Source organism: Pelecanus crispus, chromosome 3 (assembly GCF_030463565.1).
Source record: "Pelecanus crispus isolate bPelCri1 chromosome 3, bPelCri1.pri, whole genome shotgun sequence".
Lineage (NCBI taxonomy): Eukaryota > Metazoa > Chordata > Aves > Pelecaniformes > Pelecanidae > Pelecanus > Pelecanus crispus.
Window position 1 is genome coordinate 93627443 of NC_134645.1, and position 21502 is coordinate 93648944.

Here is a 21502-nt window from a genome sequence, read left to right on the forward strand (position 1 = left end):
AAACCAATGCTGGTGTAGCAGCACGTTTTTGTATTGAGAAAATGGTATTTACAGAGAATATCTACCTCTCTCAAAGTCCTAAAGCAATGACCTGTTCAGGCTTTGTGCTTCTGAAGCTTCCTTGCTGCTGTCTTGTCTGGCTGTTCATGTCCTCTTGCCCTTTCTCAGCAACTGTGAATCACTGTTCCCTGCTTGTTTTCAAAGCCATAGTAGTTTTTTTTTATCTCACTTCTCCAGCTTGTCAAAACTGATTCTGTAAACATGCTGATACAAGAAAATGTATTCTTCAAAGCTGGTAAATGCATTTTTGGTAAATACCCTTCCTAGATGGCAGTGCTTTATGTTCAAGTGTGTTTCCTTGTGTTTCCCTGATTACACCTTATTGCTCAATCAGTACTCATACAATAAAATCCCAGTTAATAGATCAACATGATGTATATGTAGTTGAGCAGAACTGCACTGGTTTTTTCAGATCTGCTTACAATTTACTTGAAAGAATCTGAAGATTTTCTTTTATCAATATTAAACTTCAATTAAAGATTTGATTAGCTTCTTAAACGTTTACCTGGCATACTTAAAGCTGTGAAATTTAATTTTAGCTTTGTTTTTCTCTTACCCTCCTCTCCTTCTCTTTCAGCATGGTGTTAGTCTGTATGTTCAGGATAAAGAAGGCTTATCAGCCCTGGATCTTGTGATGAAAGATAGGCCAACCCATGTGGTCTTCAAGAAAACTGGTAGGAAATCAAGTAGATTAAATTGTATTTTACAAGGAGATGTGTTTCAACAATGTATTGACGTATGTACCTGTGTAGACAATGTTTTCTGTTTCTAATTAAGACTGTGTAAGTTATGAGATATCTGAAGATGTGGAATCACTAATGTCATAAGACAGCAGGTGCCGAATCTCGGCAGTAGGCACAGGGTGTACGTGTAGCAAAAATGCAGGAATAATGACTGACTTAGAGGTAAAAAAACAAAAGGGGGGGGGCAGTGGGAAGCAAATGATATAATAGGTAAACCAAAGAGGTTGTGGAGACTTCAGCCTTGGAGATATTTAAAACCTGAGAGAACATGGTCCTGGGCAGCCTGCTCTATCTGACCCTGCTTGAGCAGAGGTGTTGGACTAGATGTTCTCCAGAGGTGCCTTTCAACCTCAGCTATTCTTTGATTTTTCTTCTCTTCTATTTCCGTTCAATTTATCAGAGAGACTTCAATGTCTTTGAATTGGACAGAATGGTTTACACCACTTCTGTGTCTTTTGTGAAAAGAGGGGGAATAGGTTCTTGAATCTTCAAAATATTTTTAGGCGAGGTAGCTTGATACAAGCTAGTTACAGTCACTCTAAATACAGTTTCTCCAAATAGGAAATGAGTGTGTAAGAATAACTGAGCACACAAGTTTTTCTTTGACAGGGGAGTAGTTTTTCCAGTGGCTTTTATTTATTTTTATGCTGTTTTATACTTTTCTACCCCCCTTCTTTCCCCTTTTCTCTGTGTACCCAAGTTCAGTCTTGTTGCACAGTGAAATTTGTTCTTTTCAGCTTATTTCCAGTCAATTTAAGTATTTCTAGTTACACAAATCCTGAGTTTTGGGTATTTGTAATTTTACGTTGTAAAATATGTTAGAATTATTTTATACTTTTAGTAGTAGCTCAACATGATCAGATACACATTGATTTCAGTTTCTTACCCATCAGAAAATGGTGTTCAGATATCATTGTTAACTGAGAGGTTATTTAAAAAATGTTAGTTTTTGGCCACACCTCTGATTTGAAAGTGTTTATGGTTTTCACACATGACAGCATAGCCTTTTTTGGGGAAAGGCTGTTTACTAAATTGAAACAAAGCATGTATAATTTAAGGTAGTAGTAGTTGTCTTCTGAAAACATAACAACTAAATCTGCTGAGGAATGCTTGCATATTCTGCAACTGGAAAAGGTATATAAGTAATGTTGATCATATGTACATTCATGTTAAAATATTTTGTTATGGAGCCTTCCTTCTCATAAGAATAAAACCTTTTAAAAAGTTCAGTTTTAGGTAAAAACCAGCTTTCCTCTTCAAATTTTGAATAGATACAGCAGGAATTGATTTTCAGTCATTATGCACGAGAGTGGTAAATTTAAAAGCTGCAGAGAGAATTTTTTTCATTGCAGATCCTACAGAAGTCTACACCTGGGGAAACAATATAAATTTTACTTTGGGTCATGGTGGTCAACAGGGTAAACATCATCCTGAACTGGTGGACCTTTTTCCTCGGAATGGCGTGTATATCAAACAGGTATTCTGAAAGTATTACATAGGCACGTTTCTCAGTGAACTTGGAGGGGTGTGTGGGGGGGAACAACTATTGAAGATGTTATTAAGTTTTGAAAATTTGCATGAAAAAAAGAAGTTGGGTCTGTGGGTTTTTTGTTGTTGGTTTTGTTTCCCCTCTCTTTCTTCCTAGTTATTTCTCAGCAAGCAGTTTCCATTGATCTGGCAAGCAGCTTAGAGCAGCTAAGGAGTATGGGAGTAGGTCTGCTGTATTATATTCTTGCTGCTTCCCCTGTCCCCAGTCACCCTCAGTTAAATCATCGTTCTCTGTTTTAGTTGGGAGAATGTTTTTTGATATTATTTACCTTGGATATATCATGTATATCATGATATATCATGATATATCAGTATATCAGTAAATAAATTCTTGTAAATAAATGTATTCAGTAAATAAATGCTTGTATATCAGTAAATAAATTCAGAAGCATGATACTTCTGTAACTATTTTGAGTTTTTGACCTCTTGTGCAACTCCTATAGTGAACTGAAGTGGGACAATGAATCTGTTTGATGCATGTTCAATTAAAATTCTTCTTGTATTGAAAGCAACATGTGCTGTTAAGCACTGTTCCTGTGACAGTACTTTGTTCCTAGTAACTTCTTGGGACTTTGGTTTAAGAGTGTTTGAAAGTTTAAAGTACAGCTTGAACAAGCATTCAGGGCAGACAATCTGTGCTGTAGTCTTAACATGTTTCCTTCAGCTCTTCTGAGGCAGTATTGTTGCCCTTAAAACTCAATCTTTTGAGCTTCTGTTAGCCTGTAGGGGCATGCTTAAACTTATTTTAATAAATACAAACTGTAGATCTTCAAGCAGGTTAAGGCAGTACATAATAAATTTAAAGCAAATATTTTCTGTTCGTTGTGACTTGATTTCGCAGTCCTGTGCTTTAAGGCTAGTATCTTGCTTGTATTTTCAGAAACAGATCTTTATTAAAGCTGAACCTCTTCATGAAGTAGTTTTGGCAGGTGTTTTCAGATTATCCAAGAAAATTAATTTTTCCTATACTGCTTCCTCCTCACTGCTTTTTTGCCCTTTTTATTTCAGGTGGTACTCTGCAAATTCCACTCTGTGTTCCTTTCCCACAAAGGTCAAGTTTATACATGTGGACATGGACAAGGAGGACGCTTGGGTCATGGTGATGAACAAACATGCCTTGTATGCTATCTTATGCTATCTCATGTAGTCTACAGCATGATACTTCTTTTATTTCAAACAGCAAGTCTAAAAAGTGAATTAGAGTTTCTGAGAATGTACTTTCAAAACCAGTTTGCTGTTGATTTCACACAAACACCCTTGCTCCCCACCAAATAACAGTAAAAAACCTCTGCAATACTACTGGTGAGGTGGCAGAGAGTAGAAGAATGTGCATTTAAATATATTTTAATTTATAGAATCATAGAATCGTTTAGGTTGGAAAAGACCTTTAAGATCATCCAGTCCAACTATTAACCTACACTACCAAGTCCACACTAAACCAATCAAGGGTAGACTAGACTAAACCATGCCCCGAAGTGCCACATCTACCCGTTTTTTGAATGCTTCCAGGGATGGTGACTCCACCACCTCTCTGGGCAGCCTGTTCCAATGCTTGACTACCCTTTCCATGAAGAAATTTTTCCTAATATCCAATCTAAACCTCCCCTGGCTCAGCTTGAGCCCATTTTCTCTTGTCCTATCGCTAACTACGTGGGAGAAGACACCAACAGCCACCTCACTACAACCTCCTTTCAGGCAGTTGTAGAGAGCGATAAGGTCTCCCCTCAGCCTCCTCTTCTCCAGGCTAAACAACCCCAGTTCCCTCAGCCGCTCCTCATAAGGCCTGTGCTCCAGACCCTTCACCAGCCTCGTTGCCCTTCTCTGGACATGCTCCAGCACCTCAATGTCTTTCTTGTATTGAGGGGCCCAAAACTGGACACAGTATTCCAGGTGTGGCCTCACCAGCGCTGAATACAGGGGGACAATCACCTCCCTGCTCCTGCTGGCCACACTGTTCCTGATACAAGCCAGGATACTGTTGGCCTTCTTGGCCACCTAGGCACACTGCTGGCTCATGTTCAGCCGGCTGTCAGCCAGCACCCCCAGGTCCTTTTTGGCCAGGCAGCTTTGCAGCCACTCTTCCCCAAGCCCATAGCGTTGCATGGGGTTGTTTTGACCCAGCACTTGGCCTTGTTAAACCTCATACAGTTGGCCTTGGCCCATTGGTCCAGTCTGTCCAGGTCCCTCTGCAGGGCCTTCCTACCTTCGAGCAGATCGACACTCCCATGCAGTTTGGTGTCATCTGCAAACTTACCGAGGGTGCACTCAATCCCCTCATCTAGATCATTGATAAAGATATTAAACAAGGCTGGCCCCAAAACAGAGCCCTGTGGAACACCGCTAGATAGCTAGGTACTGTGGTCAAACTTCTGTGTTATGGCTGAGTTGTTTTAAAGGCTAGCTGATGCCAGATGAGTGGAAGCAAATGGGCTTTGGCTAGGCTGGCTTCTTGAACAGGTTTGTGATGCCATCTGATGAGTGTCAGGGCTGGCACAAAGGAAACAGCAGTACTGTGGAGCTGTAGTGGCATGAAGTGATGGTAGGGTTGCTTCTTACTAGAATTGCATAGCTATTAAGTGAAAACTCGCCTATCATTTTCATTTGAATAGCACATTGTTGCAATATGCGAAAACAAAATTTGAGAAGGCTAAGATATGATGACAAGACAGTTCTTAGACTTCAGTATCTTATCCTGTGCACGCTTGGTAGTGTGCATTTGGTTTGCAGCACAATCATTTTTTAAAATTTCTAATATCAAGTATCTGGTAGAACTTGATATTATGTTTCTGGATGTTGTAGTGAAGACTGGAGCTCAATTTTTAACACTTTTTTAAAAAAAATGCAGTTCTATGAAATTAGAATTTTTTGCAAATTGCTGTTTTGAAATTGGGATGTTGCCCAGTTGAATAAAGGAGAACTCATGTTAGAATGCATGAAGAGTTAAACGGACAGAACTGCTTCATGATTCTGTGAAATTCATGATTCTGTGGAATTTTCTTAGGATTATCCTGTGTTTTGGAGGAAGGGAGAAATCTTTATTGCTCATGATAATTTAAAAACAAAAACAAGAGAGTTAGCTAATATTTCTCCAGCTGTCCTGAAGATATAGTTTCCAACCCAGTTTTGGAGCGGGTAGTTTAAAAATTATCTCCCTTGATTGCAGAGGATGCATTTCAAATGAAAGTAGTCGTCTTATTGCATTGGATGTGGTAATTATGTTAATGTGTGTATTGTATGTTCAAATGCATTTTCATCTGTAGTTCAGTATTTGAACTTTCTGATGATGATGACTTTCTGATGATGTAACTTTAGTTTCATAGATGGCCACTGGTTAATATCAAACTTTTCTTTTTTTTTTTTCCTTGTTCAGGTTCCAAGACTTGTGGAAGGCTTAGCTGGCCATCAGTGCTCTCAGATAGCTGCAGCTAAGGATCATACTGTTGTTTTAACAGAAGATGGATATGTTTACACGTTTGGTTTAAATACTTTCCATCAACTGGGTATTCTTCCTCCTCCTACTAATTGCAATGTCCCTAGACAGGTAAAAATAACATCAATCAAAGCTTAATTGGTTGGTTGGTTGTTTTTTTAACAGAAAGTAAAATGTGAAGATTGTAGAAATAACTTTTAAACTTTTTCAGGACAATAAAGTTGAATGTGAGTTCAGATAAAATCTTGATTCTGTGTTATCATACATCTAAGTCTTAAATACGTGCCTGTGTCCCAATAAACATCGTAGTTTGTAACCTGAACTGTACTAAAGTTTGTGGTGCTAAGTATGGTACAAGCTATGATTGCCAAAACCCTTTTCTTCCCCAAATTGTTCTGTAGTTGAAATGATGTAAAAGTTATACGTATGTATTACTTGAGATTCATGCTCTTTATTCCCTTTGAATCACTGGATGACAGATCTTGGGGTTTGATGGTTGTGTCCTTTGCTGGAAGCACTGTTGATTCTGGAGTCATAATGCTTTGGGAAGAATAGGGAGGGGGAAGAGAGGGTATGGGCGTCAGCAACTTGACAATATTTCTGTGCTCAATCTATAACTTTTTCTTTTTTTTTTTTTTTTCTAAAATAAATAAGAGCTGCATTACCTTTTATTGAAAGGAAGCTTCATCCAGAGTAGAACAACATTGCACTACCAGTGTTACAAAAGTAGGAAAGAATAATTGGCCAAAGTGCAACAGGATAGTGTTTTGGGGTACAATGGGATGCTCTTCAATAGTGTAATGATAGCTGTATATCCACAGTATTTGCTTGGATCTTGATCATCTTGATCTGGAAATTCAAGTTAAATTTGAAGTGTGGAATTAGTAGTATAGTGTTCTGCAGTGTGTTTAGGGTGTTAGGACTTAGAAGCTGAAACTTTTTAGCTGACACTGTTGCAGCACCTGAGCCTTCTTTGGCTGTCTTTTACATGTCCTGTGCAATCTTGTTCAACATCTTGCATATGAAGACAGCCTAAGGAGATTTGATTCTAGTTCTGATTAGATAATGCAAAAAGTTTACTTCTTTTTGTCAGTAGTGCAATAGTACTCCACTTGACAAACTTCTGAAATAATTCTGACTTACAGACTGTATGTGGATTGATACTCATGCTTCATTTTTAATGACTTTAGGAATTAAATGTTGTCAGAAGTTTGTACTTGTGAAATTCACCTGTTGCTTCTTAATATTAAGATGTACTTTGGATTTGTGCTTAGGTTCAGGCAAAAAACCTGAAAGGTAGAATGGTGATTGGAGTGGCTGCAGGCAGATTCCATACAGTGCTATGGACTAAAGAAGCAGTGTATACCATGGGGCTGAATGGCGGCCAACTAGGTAAGGTAGAAGCGTTCTGAAAGTAAAACCCAGCCATTAAAAGATGTTATTCGTACTCAAGCTGTCATCGGCTTCTTACAACAGAAGCCGGGTTAAAGCTTTCTCCTCCCTCCCTCCCTCTCTCCCTCCCCCCTCCTCCACACCCCCCCCCCCCCAACCAGTCTGGTGACATCATCCCTTCACACTTCTTTTGAAGAATATTTTTCATTACTGCCAGTCACTTTCACGTTTTGAGATGATGGGAGCTAGTCAGACTTAGCTCTGTTATTTTGAACTCTTTATAATTCTTTTGCCTTCCATGTACCTTGTGTGGTCCTGCTACTGAAGACTTTCAGGAAACAGAATGTTGCTGCTTGTGTTGCAAATTACCCCAAGGCATGCTTGTCTCCTTCCAGCAGTCTGGCTGGTACTGCCCGTATAAACTATAAACTAGCATTCAGCTCTCCTGCCTATGTCCTCCTTTCACCATGCACTGTAAACATGCTACTGATAACTTTTTCCATACTAACTTTTTCAACTGCAATGCTTGCCTGTATCTAGAATTTTTTTCAACAGTGCCATTACCAGAATCTTTACTTACTTCACTATTACTCCGAAGTCAAGAAAGAACCTAATAAAAATATATTACCAACTTGACTGTTTTTTTGTACGAATGGGATATTTTAATTGTTTTTGTCTTTTTTAATAAACAGGTATTGCAGTATTGGTTTGGATTTGCATTTCTGCAGTTCTATATCTGTGTGCAAACAGAACTGTTAGCTAGCTCTGGTACTTACAGTTAATCTGCATCAGTTCTGGCATCAGGTTCAGACACTTTTTTGTGTTCCTATTTAAGATTGCAAAGGTATGTGAAAAACCTTGTCTTTGTCAGAGAAGTATCACACTAATGAATAATTTTTTTTTTGTTTGCTTTTGGTTTTTTTTTTTTAATATGCACCCATCAAATAAGTTTTTTTGTGGTTGCGATTGCTTGTGTTGTTGAGGTTATTCTGGTGTGCACGTGGCCCAGTGCAGTACCATGTGGAGACAGTAATTGGATCGTAAGCAGTATAGTTGTGTCAGCTGGGCACTATGATAGACTTGTGGTAATAAACCTTGCCTCTTTAAGATGTTTGCGCACAGCACTATACTGTCATATGACAAGGTTGCTTCCGGCTTTAGAGGTAGCTGTGCTGCTTGTTCCTGGATATTTGTACCGTGATCCACTCTGTGGTGTAGACATAAATGCACACTGAGCAGGGTGATGTTATGAGATTCTTTGTGTTAAGTTTCTTGATGTAGCAGAGCAGCAGTGGCCTAATCTTTTTTTTTTTTAAATATGTTTTCAGAGACCTTACGTTACAGCTCCAAATTTGTTGTTTCACATAACTGCCTGCCTTCATGCTTATGAGCACTTAGAGTAATTTTTATGACAAACTTGTTTGGTATCTTTCAATGGCTGAAATAATCTATAGTTTATGCCAGTGTGATAGTATTTCTAGTATCTTGAACTGTTGTATGATCAAATAAATGTTCTTTCTTTGGAATCAAAGGGAGTACCACTGCGGAGTCTAACCACATTAAATAACTTTCCCTGTAGAGTATGCCTTACTTCATTTTTTGTGTATCAAATCTTGAATGTTTTCTGGTGTTTGTGGTGAACTAACAAGTATGTGTGGTGGGTCTCTTACCTGTCCAATTATTTCGAAGATGAATTATCTAACTACCTAAAAAATCTTTTAGAATTTAAAGGTTCTTCAAAGTAGTGTAGCAAAGTGTCCTTTAAATGCACTTTCATTTATCCACACATAAATGAGTAGAATGGCAAATAATGTTTTTGGGGTGTGTTGTATTTTCTAGGTTATCTGCTGGATCCTAATGGAGAAAAATGTGTAACCGCACCTCGTCAAGTTTCTGCTCTACACCATAAAGATATCACTGTGTCCTTGGTCTCTGCAAGCGATGGCGCTACAGTATGCGTTACTGAACGAGGAGATATTTATTTACTTGCAGACTATCAGTGCAAAAAGATGGCTTCAAAGTATGTATCACTTTTCTAAGTTGTCATGAAGAACACCAGGTGAAAATTTCACTGCAGTCTTACACTTTCAATCTATTTTAAAGATTTTTGTGCATACGGATAATACAGTGCTCCCTGGCGTTTTCTTCATTTGCAGTTCTTTCATATGAACTATGGATATCTTTTTAGTTAGTTTGTTTATTTGCTTTCGTTATAAGAAGAGGCTAAGGTGCCACTTGCAGTTTACCAAAGATATTTAAAAAAACATACTAAGGGGAAATGCTTTGTGCCATAGGTTTAAAAATACCAAAACTGGTATTTTTTGTTCATCTGTTAGCCTGAATTTGTCTAAATGCATCTCAGTAGAGGTGTTGAAGATCTGCTCTTCTATTTAGTTATGTTATTACAATTTTGAATCAGTAATTTGGGGTCTGATGCAAAGGGGACCTTGTGACGTCATCTGGTCCATATACTAAAACCTGGATGTAAAACCTGTTGAAGAAACTGGGCCCATGACTCATAAATTTAGGAAATGATTTGATCCTATTCTCTCTTAGTTAGTTTGCAGTAACAGATTAGAAGGGGTATTTAGCATTTTTGCCCAGCAAACTCCCAGTTAGCTTTTCAGCTTCACTTCAATTTCTAGCAGTGTTTATTGACATGTTATAGCTTAATGATTATTTTATACTTCATTTTCTACACGGTTATAAGTGAATGTGCTGGCACTTGGAGAAGCTTAATACCATTTCATTATGCTAAGAAACTGAAAAGAGATAACTTGCATGGTTTTGATCAGGTAAAAAACAAAACCCACAAAAAAACCTGAGAAACAGCCTATGGAGATAGGATAGGTCTTTTAATACAAACAGCTAAATGAAATTTATACAACTATAATTTTTGTAATGCTGAAGATCAAAGGTAAATAATATACTGGTTTTCAATTACGGAATTCTGTGAAGAACCTATGGATATGATGTGACTTACTTAAAAGCAAAGCAAAAATTACAATCTAATAATAGTATTTTATTAGCAGTTATGTTTGCAATACCAGTGGAGAGAGACTAAACTGAAGTAATTTTCAGTGTCACTACCTCAACTATATTTTTTTTTTTTTTACTGCTTCTTGAAATGAAAAAGGTAACTCTGTCATAGAAGCAACATCAATACACAATGAAGAAATACTAATTTAACCTTTTGTGTTCTTTCAGACAGCTGAACCTTAAAAAAGTTCTTGTTAATGGGGGATATTTGGAATATAAGGTAGATACCCAGCATCTTAAAGAAAATGGGGGTCAGAAGATTTGCATTCTAGTGCTGGATGAAGCTGGAAGAGTAAGTTGTGTGCCTAGAAATCATGATTTATTTAGAAATATATAGCAGGCTGCATACTGATAAAGCAAACTTTAAACATAAGAAGTTGACAGGTCAAAGTCATGCACAGAAAATACCCAACTCATTTGTGTAGAGCTGCTAGTGTTGTTTTGGTTGGATTTTTTTGTTTTGTTTTTTTTTTTTTTTTGTGGGCGGGTTTTTTTTTTTTTTTTTTAAAGGCTATGGGAAGACTACCACAGTAATACACAGTAGTTTATTTTTAAATCTGTGAACATCTAATGGCTTTTCAGTGAAGGTGTAAATTCCTTTACTTTTACATACATAAGTGGTTATATAGCGTGCATGGTTTAGTTTTTTTTCCCATCTCTCCTCTCACCCCACCTACCCAGTCACCTTTACACCCTCCAGAAATAGTGTCAGAAGTAGTCTCCGGACTTGAAGTTTTAGAGCCTTTGCTGAAAAGCAGCTGTTCTGTAGATGAGATGTCCCTTTTATTGTTGAAAAGTTGCAGCTAAACCTGGTGAGTGGCTTAGTATTTATAGTTAAGTGTAGACACCTTGTTGTCTTAGAACTGGAATACTATGGTGGATTTACTATTTTCTTCCCTCATTCTGTCATAGAGTAACAGTTTATAGGACCCTTCAAAACCGCAGCCTTTTCTACATCTGCTCCCTGGGTGATCTTAACCTTCAGTGCCATCTAGTGGTGTTTACAAAAAGGTTTTGTTACTGAAGTGCTGCCTTCTTAAAGAATGTTAAAAACTGAGCTTGTATATCAAAGTAGGGAGCAGTGTGGGTATTTCCTTTTCTTTCCTTGCATTTGACTGAATTATGTTTTAGGCTGATATTATCTGTTTATTAGGTCGTTAGTTGTCTCGGAGATCATAATCTTCCAGTTCAGTATTTGTTCTTGTGAGGTTTAGCCTCTAGCATGCGTAGGATTGCTAGTGTCCCTTCAAAATCTTTGGGACATTGCTGTAGCAGTAAGAAACTGCTTTGTTTTCCTGCATCAGTGGAACTATGTCAACCTACATTTCATATCTTTCCATGCTGAATACTGACAAATGCTGGGATCTTTAGTGCTTTTAGGCATTACTAATTATTGAGTAAGGAGAGGGATGGAATCTTAATACTTCTATTTGCCAAATCAGTGCTTCCTGGTCTGACTTGATTGTACTGTCTTTAAGAGAGTACTGTTTAGCCCAGAAAAGAGAAGGCTCAAGGGGGATCTTATCAATGTATGTGCATACTTGAAGATGTAAAGAATATCGAGCCAGGCTCTTTTTGGTGGTGCCCAGTGACAGAAGCAGAGTTAATGGGCACAAACTGAAACAAAGGAGGCTGTGTGTGAATATCAGGAAGCACTTTTTTACTGTGAGGGTGATTGAGCACTGGCACAGGTTGTCCATGGAGATTATGGAATCTCCATCCTTGGAGATATTCAAAAGCTGTCTGGACATGGTCCTGGGCAGCTGGCTCTCAGTGGCCCTGCTTGAGCAGGGGGGTTGGACTAGATGATCTGCAGAAGTCCCTTCCAACCTCAACCATTCTGTGATTCGGTAGGACTCAAGAGAGGGGACAGGAAATAGGTTACTCAAATTCTTTTGTCCTCTGCTTATGCAGGTGTTAACAGACCTGTGCAGGTCCTTCAGTGGGAGAAGACGCAAGCCCAGCTTTAGCACCACTAATGCCACATCTGGGCTTTACCTTGCATGGGATTGTTGCTTAATGCTCACTTCTTTCAGATATCTACAGTGTATGTTGTTGGGGTCCTGCTCTGCATGCAGTTCTTCACATTTCTGTTGAATGTTTTCAAGTTTGTGTTTGGTCATAATCTCCATTCCAAAACCTTGGCTGGTACAGAAAAAATTGAGATTTTTGTCAAATGATTGGCAGGAAATGGTTTAAATTTTTGGTGTGCTAACTTTGAATTTTATCTGATTTATAAGCAAACCACCTGTTCTTAATTTACAGATTTGTCCTAGATTAAACTTGTTTCTTGACTTGATGACTTTTGCTGTCCTTGTTGAAATGTCAGTAAAAACTGTCCTATAGGTAACTGCTGTGAAGACGTTTGAATATTCAGTGCAGGTTTTCAAATGCCCTTCATAGGCAAATGGATCTTGATGTCATAATAGGTTTTCCCTGGTTTACTTTTGGGTTCTTTGTAATAGATGCTCTCAACACTTTAGGATATAACTTTGAGAACGTCTTTCTCCTTTTCTATGCAACTTCGAGATGGCATGTTTTTGTGTTTAAAAAAAAAAAAAAAAGTGGTGTGTAATATGTAACTGTTGTTAGTTATGTATGTAATATGTAACATAGTATGTACATAGTTAGTATGTAATATGTAACATATGATATGAGGATTTCCCCTTTCTCTGAAAAAAAATATTATAGGTGTTTTGCTGGAAGTCATCTAACAACTCCATGAAGCAATGTCGTTGGGTGTATGGCCGGCAAGTCTTCATGTCTGATGTTGCTTTAAATAGGAATGAAATAATGTTTGTCACACAGGATGGTGAAGCCTTTACAGGGAAGTGGCTGGAAGAAGGGAAAAAAATCTCAGAAAAGAAAGGTTAGCTATGATTTCTTAATTGTTTTTAAGTACTTCAAATCAATATAAAAATTTAATTGAGTCTTTACAGTCTCTTAACAGTATTATGTGCTGAGTTCATTCTTTCCGCTGTGGCTGGTGGTTGGTAGCATTGACCACTACTGTTCTCTTTCCTCAGTAATACCAAGATGTACTTACTTTGCAGCCTTCAGTTAACCTTCAGGTGGAGATTTCCAGGAAGAAGAGTACTTTTGAAGAGTAATAGTAGCAAAAGGGTCCAGTATAATGATCTTGTCACATACTAGATGACCAGTCCTAAGAGACTGGCACTGAACAAAAGAAGAAGCATGTACTTGCTTGCACTGCTAAGTCTGTGAAACCTTAGCATGTTTCCCAGACCCTTATCTGGACATAATACAGGTTCCAGAGCAATTTCTGCCTTATTAACTTCGCTTATATTGCTGAGAGTAGGTCCTTATGGATTTTTCTTTTCTGTGAGGAAGATACCTGCCTACTATAGGGCAAGATTTTAATTGAAGCTGTCAGCTCCTTTCATGTAGGGGTCTTAAAACTCTATGGGTAGAAATGGATTTACTTCCAGCCTGGGGTGTATTTGAACTTTATAGCTTTATGTTGCAGTTCTACTTCCTTTGATACTGAGATTGCATCTTTAGTTGTATCTGTCCATTTTTGCATTCTTGTACAGCAAAAATCTTTCCTCTGTTGCTCAATGCAGAGTTGCATACTAGTTTTACTGTGTTACTACTGTCTTTTATTCTACACATCACATAGTAGTTCCATCATTACATAGCCACCAAATGCATCTACTTTTCACTCTGTTTGTCCCGTTGCTGGTATGTGTCTGTAGGTACTTTCTTCCTTCCGCTTATTGCTGTTCTTTTTGTACTTTTAGTGTCTTCAAGGAAAGATCAGAATCCAGATGTGTTAACTAGTTGAATGTCTAGTTGATGTTCATCACTGATTTGTAATGAATGAGAGCTGCTGGTTTTTTTGAGAGATTTTAATGAATGTGGCAAGTGGTGTGCATGTGTTTGGTTATCCAGTTCTTGAAAAATAATCCAGTATTCAGAGAATATCACATATTTTCAGTAGTATTTTGTTAGTTTGCGTAGAATTTAAACAGATATAAAATGAAGTCTGAAGGCAATTGTATTATATCTGCTGTAATTGAAATGGCAGGAAAAGAAAACAATCCTGCACTGCTGTACACTGATGCACAGCTTGTTTCATTCCACAAGAGGTTGCATTGAGTGTTAGATGGACTTTTTTCCCTTACATGAAGAAGTGTCAAAACACTTCCACAAGATGTTCTGGATAAAAACTCTCCTGTCTGTAATGTAAAGTCTTATTCTTAAAATGTCTTCCTGCATTTCAGTTAAGCAAGCTGAATTCAGCATAATTTAGCCTTATTCAGTGACTCCATCAATGGACTTAGAGAAGTCATAAATCTTGCCTTTTTGTTCTATTAGTTGCATTTTAACTAGCTGGACCTTCCTGTGTGTTGTTTTTTTTTTTTTTTTTAAATCTTTTTTCTTTTTTAGCAGAACTTGTATCAAGCCTCCAGAATTCTTCATGTGACGTGTCTTGTGAACATGATACAAACAGTGTGTATGAAAGAATTCGACTTCAGAAGCTTACTTTTGTCCACCGCGCTGTTAGTATTGCCACCGATCCTAGTGGTTGCAATTTTGCTGTTTTGCAGTCGGATCCTAAAACAAGGTATATTTAAGATATCAGCAACTGTAATTTTTCTCTTTTTAGTGTGTGATTGCAATTAAATCATTCTGCTTTTCAAAACCGTTTTTTGGCTCATACAGAAGTCACAGTAAATGTGGTTATCCATACTGCTAGAGAATAGCACTTGAATAAACAACTGTGTTGAAGTTACCCAAAGACTTCAGTTTATATATTTGCATAATTAATATAGATAGCATTGATGTTTTATCTCAAGTGTTTAAGGCAAGTGTTGGTGATGTATTTCTTAACACACTCTGAGCTCTAAATACTGTAAAATTCACCCCTTCATTAATCACCAATCAGTTTTTAAATAAAAGTGAAAAGTGGATCTTTATTTGTTTGAAAAAAATGTTTAAAGTAAAATGAATAAGTAGAATACTGCACCAAGTTCCTTACGCTCTCATAATAATTTCCAATATATCTGATAAATAAGTAAATATTAGCTTTTTTTCCTGATTGCTTTGGATTGTAATATGAAATACAGCACACATTTCTGTGTTTTCTTGTTGAAAAAATGAGATGAAGATAAGATAGTTCTGATAATATGTATTTACTGGCTACATTATAAAGACACAATACTATATTTGATATTCTGAAGCTAGACAGGTCTTACATATGTGGTTTAGTTGCCTAAATACCATATTACTAGTTCTGTTTGTAAAGAATAGGACAAGAAATGTTGAGTAGTCCAGCAATGTAAGGAAAAAACCCAAACAAACAAAATGGAAACAACCTCACCCTCTTCATTAAACATACTATGTAAAAATTTATGGAGCTTGTAAATAGTGGGGTTTTTTTTGATGGATTTCATTTTGTTCTAGTCTCTATGAAATTCCAAGTGTGTCATTATCAAGTTTTGGAGAGGATTTTGGCAAACTGTTAGATGAAACAGATGAAATGGACAGCATCCATGATGTGACTTTTCAGATTGGCACAAGAACTTACCCCGTGCACAAATACATCTTGGCTGTACGCTCTGACTTCTTCAGGAAGCTGTTTGTTCCCAGTGACAACCAGCTAGACTCTCCAGACATCTACCGTAAAGATGAAGATGCTGTTGGATGTGATCTTTATGTAATAGAGAAAGTTCATCCAGATCTGTTTGCATACCTTCTGCAGTTCATATACACTGATACTTGTGATCTTTTGACTCATGGTTATAAACCAAAAATCCTGCATAAAGGAAAATCGGAAGAATATCAAGATACTTTAATTTCTAACCTGAGCAAAATGAGTTTTGATGAAAATGTTAATGGAAAGTCTGCATTTGAGATTTACAGAAATAATCAAGTGCAAGTTATAAATGAAAAACAGAAGAGCAAATCTAAAAAAGGCAAAGTTGTTGGTGAAGAAGCTAACCTCATAAAAATGTTGCAAAGCACTGCAAAGAAGTTTGGACTCAGCAATTTAAGTGGAAGGTAGGTGAAAAGAAATGCATTTATTTTCTGGCAAGCTCTTCACAGAGCGTTTTTACGTAAGCTGATATAACTTTAGTTGTTATTAAAGTAGAAGGATAGTTGGGGTTGATACGTTTGCCTTTTTTTTTTTTTTGGCTTGTTTTATTGTTTGTAAGTATAAAAGTTCATGGCATACGCCACATCATCTCTTTAAAGCAACATCAGTTTGTTCTGATGCTCTTCGCTTAGAGAAAGCATGTATGACCTTTTCAAGTAATGTCAGAAGCAGACTTTTGTAGCATGATTATGTACTTAAAGCATCATTTTTCAATAGGCTTCTATATGATGGTAGTGTGCGGTTGGCCCTTATTGTGTCCTAGAACGTCTTGGACATTTGTATTTAAAACATCTGTCCTGTGTATCTGTTAAGGCATGAGCAATCTGAGGCTTGACATCTGATGCAAATCATCTGGCTTTCCAGAATGACTGTCATAAAATATCAATGCTTGTTTTGTTAGAGACAGCTGATCTAATTGAGTTTTAGATTGATGAATTTCTATGCTGTGGTCTGTAGTCTATCAGTTTTTCCATAGACAGTGAACATATTTAGCATAAAACAACACAAAGCAAAGTTAAATTCTTGTTTAACTGATGCTTTTTAACATTATGTGGTGAAACTAATGGAACTGAGACCAAATGTCTCTGTGGAACTGTATTACTCAGTTGTTTGGGTTTTTTTTCTGCATTTGTCTTTTCCTTTCAAAGGAGGGAATGAGCCTTTTCAGGGCAGTTTTCTTCACTGTATTTTTTGCAAACACTAAAATTAATCAGCAAAGATGTGAAGCTGCTGCAGAAACTGAGTTCCTGAGTAAAATTGCCACATTAAAGCACATTCCCTTTGAAAGTGTATTGTTTTGTAATCCACAAGCAGCATTCCGATGTCTTTACCATTCTGTTCACAAGCCTTCTTGATGAATTAGGGTGCTAAAGAAGCCTGTGCTGAAACGTGCATCTCTTCCAAACCACTGTCTTTGCTCAGATAACTGACTGGTAGCAGTATGTATAACTCCTAGATTTTTGACCCTGTGGTGTTGGACTTTGGCCTTTACTATAGCAGTATAGCTTTCATCTAAGATAATAAATAAGAGAGCTAAGATGTGGAAAGAATGTCAGCTACACTTTGTATCTGCAGTGAAGACTTTCAAGTAACAACTGGCCCTTTCTAGTTTTCTGTGATGAATTATTTTGATCCTTTTTCATATTCACAATATGAGCCCACTGAAGTGCTGTTACTTTGTGAAATCGTTCTTAATGGTTTGGACTGTATACTAATTGTATTACTTATTAGTAATGTTAATGATTTGCAGGTTGGATGGAGTCAGGTTAGAAAATGGAAAAATTAATGTTGTCAACAAGAAGAATGGGAACAAACCAAAGTTAAATCAGAAGAAATGGTAAACTTTTTAAATCAAGCTTCCCCTACCCCCACCATCTTCCTCTTATGTCATCTCTTTAACTGTTAAGTGTAAGCTAAGGTTGATAAGTTGTATTTTAACTTCTAGTGTATACTTGTTTCTTTCACAGTAACTCACGTTTGGAAGTTCTCTGTAGATGCTTATAGAGTGATATATGAATTAGTAATCTGGGATAGATTATGTACAGTATATTTTTGCTTCTTTTTGATGTACATTAATGTGTTCTGTGGATTAACTGTGTCATAGAATACAAATGCCAGGAGAAATGTTGTGGGTAATCCAGTCAAAAGCAGTTTGACTTCAGCAAATATGCTTGCTGTGACAATAAGACGACATGGTTTGGAAATAAACAAATGTATAATATTTTTTCTAATTAAGAAAAATCTCTGGAATATGTTTCAATAGAAAAATTCTTTATGCTTTTATCAAAGTGATGTTTGTTTTTTAATTCCATTGGTGTGATCGAGTAATTTATACCTAAAGGCTTGAATAGTCTACTTAACGTAGTAAAAGCTACATTGCATGAAAGTGTCTTTTTCACATAATTTGGATTACTTCACTCTGAAAATGCATTGTCAAAGTTTATAGCAGCTACTGATGTGAAAGAAATAACTAACTTAACATAGACCATTTAAGATTGACTAAAGTTATCCATAATTAATTTATTTGGTCATAGCAGTTTTAAAACAGTAATTGACTATGTTTTGAAGGAAGTACTTCAGATGGAATTTTGAGAGCTCAACTTTGGACAAAAGAATTCTCTATTGAAACTATTGTGCCTGTACTTTTAGGTTCACTTTATACGATATTATTAAAGTTCAGCTGTATTTTATTTTAAAGGATAAATCCTAACTTGCTAGAGTAAGCATTTATTTGTAGAGTTTACAACTTGTAGCTCTTCTGAGTAGTCACAGTTCTGATCCTATTAAATATCTTCTAGTTCATACCTCTGCGACGTGACCCTGAAATCTTTAGATGGAAAGGAATTCCCATGTCATAAGTGTGTACTTTGTGCAAGACTCGGTATGTGTGTGTATTTTTTCATATATATATATATATATAATAGAAGTCATATTGTCTTTTTTTTAACTGAAATTTTATTGCATCTTGAACTGAAATGCCTTTCTTTACAGATTATTTTCACAGCATGTTAAGCAGCTCATGGATAGAGGTAAGCTTGCCAATAAACATGTGTGGTGGTATGTTTTGTTGCATCAAGTAAGTGACAGCTTTTCAGTTTTTCCTAGAATAACATACCCTAAATACTGGGGAAAAGGAAAAGCTGGATTCTTGGATCCTGTTTGCAAGAAGAAACACCCCACATTTTTGGTTACATTTTTGTGTATTAAATGAAAGTAATAAATGTAATAATGTATATCAAAGAAAATTAAAACGTTTTGGTTTTGAGGTTTATTTTGAGCTAGTTCATGGATTTATAAAAGCTGCTGGACTGTTCTTACGGGATACTGCTTTGGATGAATTTTCATTTTCTTGCTGTAAAAGGTCTTAAAAGTTAAATGATATGCAGTATGAAATAGCTTTTCATTTGTACTGAGTGAAAGATACAGCAGAATCGAGAGTCAATGTGCAGAATCTCTGGTTGACTTTTACTGTTAATGAAATAGAGGATATCAAGGACTATTTCACTTAGTGACCAGCTGCTGCTTCAAATGGTGCAGATCTTTTATTTGTTTTGGTTCGTATTTGCTAGCTGTGTGTCAACACCCTGGTTTTTCCTGGACATTGTAATTTCACTAAATGCCTCTGTTCAAGTATCTGAATACTATTGATAATGCTTGTTGAAAGCAAGGAAAGGTGTAAATGGAGAGGCATTTTTCAGAGACTGGAAGCTGAAGCAGTGTGCAAGAGTTTTCCTCAACTTTTGTAGCTTTTTGGCAATGTGTAAATCTAAGAACCTGGCAAAGTACTGGCAGTTCTCTTCTGCTGTGTGACAGAACTTTATCTGTCCTCTAAGTTACTGTCCTGCCTTTTCCTCAGTCATCCCTGAGGAAACATATCTGAAACACGGTGAGACAAGCGATTGAATTTTTTTTTTTTTGTGTTGAATGTGCATTTGTATTGTTGATTTCTATATCAGTTGTATGTAGTTCTTAAGTGATCTATTATTTTGGAAGTAAATCTAAATCAGAAATTCATAAGTAAGTATTTGTGAATAAAGTGCTCCAGATGTTGTATAAAAATCCTAGTGTCTGTAAGAGGTTTTTAAATTTCAGACAGGAAATATGTCAGTACCAGTAGCATGTTCTAAAGCAAAAAAACCTTTTCGCGTAAAGCTTTGCTTCAGTACCACTTGAAATAAACTAAAGTTATTAAACAGTGATGTTGCAGGAGCTTGAATGGTGACAGCTAATGGTTTAATGGCTAATGTTTGCTCGTACAAAAGCTTTGCCTTAATGGTTAAGATGGTTCTTCAGAGGGAGGGTTTGTTGAGGACCTTGTTTTCTGAGGGATTAACAGTAATGGCTACTTTCATTTTATTCTTGCAGAGGAAGTTGTGATTTCATTAGATCTTTTACCTTGAAAAGAAAGCAGTTCAGTATTTGCATAGGGGATTCCTGTAGTTCTAGTTTTAGACAATTGTGGGTAAAGTAATATAATCAAGGAGGATTGTTAGAGAAGACGCTCAAACTGATGAAACACTGGACTGTTTCATGGATATTTATTCAGAAGTTTGGTCAGATTTTAATTGGTCTGCTACGATCAATTCTTAATTGAGAACTTGCACAGATTTTGTGCAAATGCTTAAGTAATTGTTTAACTTTGAAAATGTGACCCTCAGTCTGAGTAATTTGCTAAATGTAATTGCTGTCTTAATTTTGTATTTTATTCCAAGTAGTCAGCTTCTTTTACTCTTTTTGTTTTGTGTTTTTTTTTTTTTTTGTAATCCTTTTGCCTTTTAGGCTTCCTGTTGTACAGCTCTGGAAATGCCTATCCATTCTGACATACTACAGATAATTGTAGATTACCTGTATACAGATGAAGCTCTTGCGATAAAAGGTGCCATTAATATATTTTTCAGTTCAAGCTGTAGCTCTTGCAATTTTTGTATTTTCAAAAGAGAAATTCAATATGTAATATGCTTGCTTTGAAGTTTTCTGTAGAAAATCCAAATTTTTGTGACTCTTGCTTTAGATTTTGAGGTGATAGCTGTACCCCAGGCCTTTTTGTACCTTTTCTTTAGTTTGTCAAACTGCAGTTTTCCTTTTCCTTTCTTCTCTTCCTTCAAAAAAATGACTGTGCTCTTCTAAGCTATTCCTCATGCTGTGAAAATCCCATAAAAATTTGCAAAGCCATTACATTTGTCCTTTAGTGAAATCTCATTGAAGCTGTATGTGTTATAGTTGCTTTTGACTTGCCCACAGTATTCATGTGATGCTTTGTTTTCCAGATTCTCAAAATGTGGAATTCATATGTAAAGTTCTTGTGGTAGCAGACCAACTTCTTATATCCAGACTCAAAGAAATCTGTGAAGTAGCCATTGCAGAAAAACGTGAGTTCTTCCACTTGTTTTATAAAGGGTTAGAGAATAAAAAAAGCTTTTTTTAGATGTTAATGTTCTTGCTTATTTCAGCACAGAATTATTTGCTTATATTCCTTTGCTCTGATTACCTTTTGCTGTTCATTGCATAGCTGTTAGCAGTTGCTTCTTTAGTCTGGGGGATGCTCTAGGTTAACATAATCTTCCATTCCTTATGCATCGTCTTCATCTCACGCTCTTTAATAAAAGGGAAAAAAAAGTAAAGCAAGCAAAAAGCTAAAAAAAACCCATCCCGAACCAGTACAACAAATAA

At 36.6% G+C, this 21502-nt stretch overlaps 1 protein-coding gene across 6 annotated transcripts in view; it reads left to right on the forward strand.

Annotated features, from left to right (window-relative positions):
* IBTK (inhibitor of Bruton tyrosine kinase) overlaps positions 1-21502 on the forward strand; it is a 58356-nt gene that overhangs the window by 10000 nt on the left and 26854 nt on the right. For 3 of the 6 annotated variants that reach the window (XR_012830931.1, XM_075707401.1, XM_075707403.1), the window contains exons 3-17: positions 638-734; positions 2156-2280; positions 3360-3470; positions 5722-5892; positions 7056-7173; positions 9013-9193; positions 10381-10504; positions 12904-13081; positions 14623-14800; positions 15640-16236; positions 17583-17669; positions 18631-18713; positions 18824-18861; positions 20612-20708; positions 21100-21201. Coding sequence is in view for 3 of the 6 variants with exons in the window: in XM_075707401.1 (XP_075563516.1) it covers positions 638-734; positions 2156-2280; positions 3360-3470; positions 5722-5892; positions 7056-7173; positions 9013-9193; positions 10381-10504; positions 12904-13081; positions 14623-14800; positions 15640-16236; positions 17583-17669; positions 18631-18713; positions 18824-18861; positions 20612-20708; positions 21100-21201 (2287 nt within the window). In the remaining 3 variants the exon portion in view is untranslated. The remainder of the gene's footprint in view (positions 1-637; positions 735-2155; positions 2281-3359; positions 3471-5721; positions 5893-7055; positions 7174-9012; positions 9194-10380; positions 10505-12903; positions 13082-14622; positions 14801-15639; positions 16237-17582; positions 17670-18630; positions 18714-18823; positions 18862-20611; positions 20709-21099; positions 21202-21502) is intronic. The other 3 variants (XR_012830932.1, XM_075707402.1, XR_012830933.1) reach the window with 2 other exon arrangements.